Source organism: Fopius arisanus, unplaced genomic scaffold (genome assembly GCF_000806365.1).
Source record: "Fopius arisanus strain USDA-PBARC FA_bdor unplaced genomic scaffold, ASM80636v1 scaffold00042, whole genome shotgun sequence".
Classification (NCBI taxonomy): domain Eukaryota; kingdom Metazoa; phylum Arthropoda; class Insecta; order Hymenoptera; family Braconidae; genus Fopius; species Fopius arisanus.
Genome location: NW_011887781.1, coordinates 160,136 through 162,717, shown reverse-complemented (window position 1 = coordinate 162,717; position 2,582 = coordinate 160,136). Strand labels below are relative to the sequence as shown.

The following is a 2,582-nucleotide window of genomic DNA, read 5'->3' as shown; positions in this document are numbered from 1 at the left end:
ACAAAAAAAAGTGCACAGGGTACATTCAAGTACTCAATGAGTACAATCCAAACCAACAAAAAAAAGTTAGATTTTTCAAACTTCGATGCCAACTTCACATAGCTAAGAAGCTTGAGAGAATCCGTTCAGAGAGTGAAAGAAATTTTCGAACGAAAAATAAAATGGAGAGAAGGAAAGATTCCGAGGTCAAAAGAAAACGGTTGCCTTGATTATTGTTTTCCCCGAATCAATGCCTTGTCAATTAAATTAAAAACGAAGGACTGAGGAAAGATAATTGGAGGTGCGACAAGACAATGCTTACCGGTTAGTGTGGCTTTTGGATTTCCCAGAATGTTTTTCACCCGTATTCTCCACCTCCTCCATATCGTTCCACTGATTCGGACTGGACATGCCACCAAGCCATCCCTCAACGAGTGTACGAGCTGCAGCAAGAGCAATATCTCTTGCTGTCTCGTCTCGTGCACACAAGGGTGTCAAGAATCTGTTGACAATGTCCACTTCGTCACCCCTCGTCGAGGGACCAGAACAATTTTTCTTATCCTTATTCATGACGATTTATTGTATGTGTTGCATTGGCCAGCCTCTTCTACAACCTTTGCTGGAGACAAATAAAAAGTACGAGCATGATGATGGAGTCATCACTTTGAAATTCACATTTCGATTCGAAACTAGAATATTTGGAATCCAAATACACTAGACTTTCAATTAATTTGAATTTTAATGGAATAATCAATTTCGTATTGACAATGCCTCCTGGGTCATTTCATCCAAAATCTCGCTACATTGCATTTTAATCGGAAATTCAAGCCAGAAAAATTAGAATGACACTTGTAGAGCTATCGAATGCGTTAATTGTGACGAGACTGAATACGATAATTGAGAAGGCATAGAACATGACACTTCTACTGACATTAGCCGTGACAAATAGATAAATGATTCAAAGCCCTCACGGTCATGATTTTAATATTTATTTTCCCCTGATATGTTTCTCCATTTTTTTTCATTGTCCACTGAACCTCGGTATTCAGCCAATCCCATTTCAATCTTGGAATGATTATTCCATGAAAAAAGTCAATAGAATTGAATATTTTCGAGCAACTTATTCCTTCGACAATCGATAAATTACGAACAAAAAACGATAAGCATTACAATTTACTCTAGCCGACGATAAAATTGTTTCAATCTCAAGTTTCCTGACAATTGCGTGTTGGCAATAAAACTCATAAATTGAACTGTACTCGTTCCACTTTACAATGTCACTCTGGCCAAAGAAAAACAAAACAAAAAAAAAAATCAACAAATGGACGTGACAAGAGTGAAGTCGATTGTGCCCATAACATTGATACGCGGATAATGCCACCAAGAAAAAACCCCAAGAACTTAAAGACCGAAAGAACGGAAATATCATTTAGAAAAATGAAATAAAACCGGTTGGCTGGAGGTGACTGCCGTCAGCTGACCAGCCCAGCTGAATGGCAGTGGGAAGGGCACAATTGTATATAACACTTGTCACCATCACCCTGCACTTCAATTCCCGGAATAATCTCTTTCTACCACCAAATCCACCATTTTTCAATATTCAATATTATCTAGAGTATGTAAATACCTCGGTGTGTTACTCAGCAATCGATGACAACCTCTAACACCACGAAAACACAACAAATAACTGGAGAAAAACTTATTCAAATCCACTCACAATGGAATCTTCCGACAGACTGAGCAAACCGGTGAGGCGTTCCCCCCGGCACACACACTCCCTCTGTTCTCTCCTTTATTATCCCCTCATTTTATTAATTTACGAATTTTTGGTTACACTCTGAGGGCCTTCGCAGTTATTGTCGTTGATATTGTGAACCGTTTACGTTTGTTGACGACCTCCGAGTCATTCTATTCGGTGTATAAACAAAGAGCCGTTCCGACTGGCGGCCATTGTCCCTCGAATTCTGGGAATCGAAGGGACGAACCACGACGCACCGGCGCCGCGCACCATTCACTGCGCACCGCTCATGGCACTGCGTTCAATTCGTACGAATTATTTCATTCCTTTTTGAAATTAGTACCTGGTTATTGGCAATTTTATCATGGAATACAACAAATCTTCACTCCGGCGGCAAAGAAATTGAAATCGTGCATCCCAGCTGATTTCTAGTTGTCATTTCAGTTATTTTTTAAATAAAAATCTCGAGCCACCGTACGTTAACAGCTGCGCAGACGACCGGCACTTATTTTGAAACTGTATTAGGTAAGGTTAGTTAAATGTTAATAAAATTATAAAACTGGGGTATTAATGATTTTTTGGTGAGATTGTAGATTTTCCGGGGAATTCATGTTAATGGAAATTTTTTAAAAGATCAGAGGGAAAAAATATTTTTAATCTCTGATTGATGTTTATTGATTAACAATTCCTCCTCAAAATAAAATTTACAATATTCAACAATATTTTTCACAACTCCGAGTGGGTAATAAATCGTATGACCCACTAAACTCCATCAATGACAATCTTAAAGGTACGTTTAATCATTTCCACATGATGTTTTGCATTGGGAAGAGAATATTTTTTAATTCCCATAAAAATACTCTCT

General features: G+C 38.3%; 2 protein-coding genes across 2 annotated transcripts in view; one reads left to right on the top strand and one right to left on the bottom strand.

The window, feature by feature from the left end:
- Sesn (Sestrin) overlaps positions 1–1,926 on the bottom strand; it is a 106,895-nt gene extending 104,969 nt beyond the window's left edge. Inside the window, exons 1-2 of the mRNA XM_011305301.1 lie at positions 1,607–1,926; positions 302–598 (exon numbers count right to left, since the gene is read on the bottom strand). Of these exons, the coding sequence (XP_011303603.1) occupies positions 302–549 (248 nt within the window). The 5' untranslated portion in view covers positions 550–598; positions 1,607–1,926. The remainder of the gene's footprint in view (positions 1–301; positions 599–1,606) is intronic.
- Positions 1,927–2,062: 136 nt separating this feature from the next.
- Positions 2,063–2,582, top strand: part of LOC105266859 (intraflagellar transport protein 74 homolog) — a 15,757-nt gene continuing 15,237 nt past the window's right edge. The window contains exon 1 of the mRNA XM_011305297.1: positions 2,063–2,242. The gene's annotated coding sequence lies outside the window, so the exon portion shown is untranslated. The remainder of the gene's footprint in view (positions 2,243–2,582) is intronic.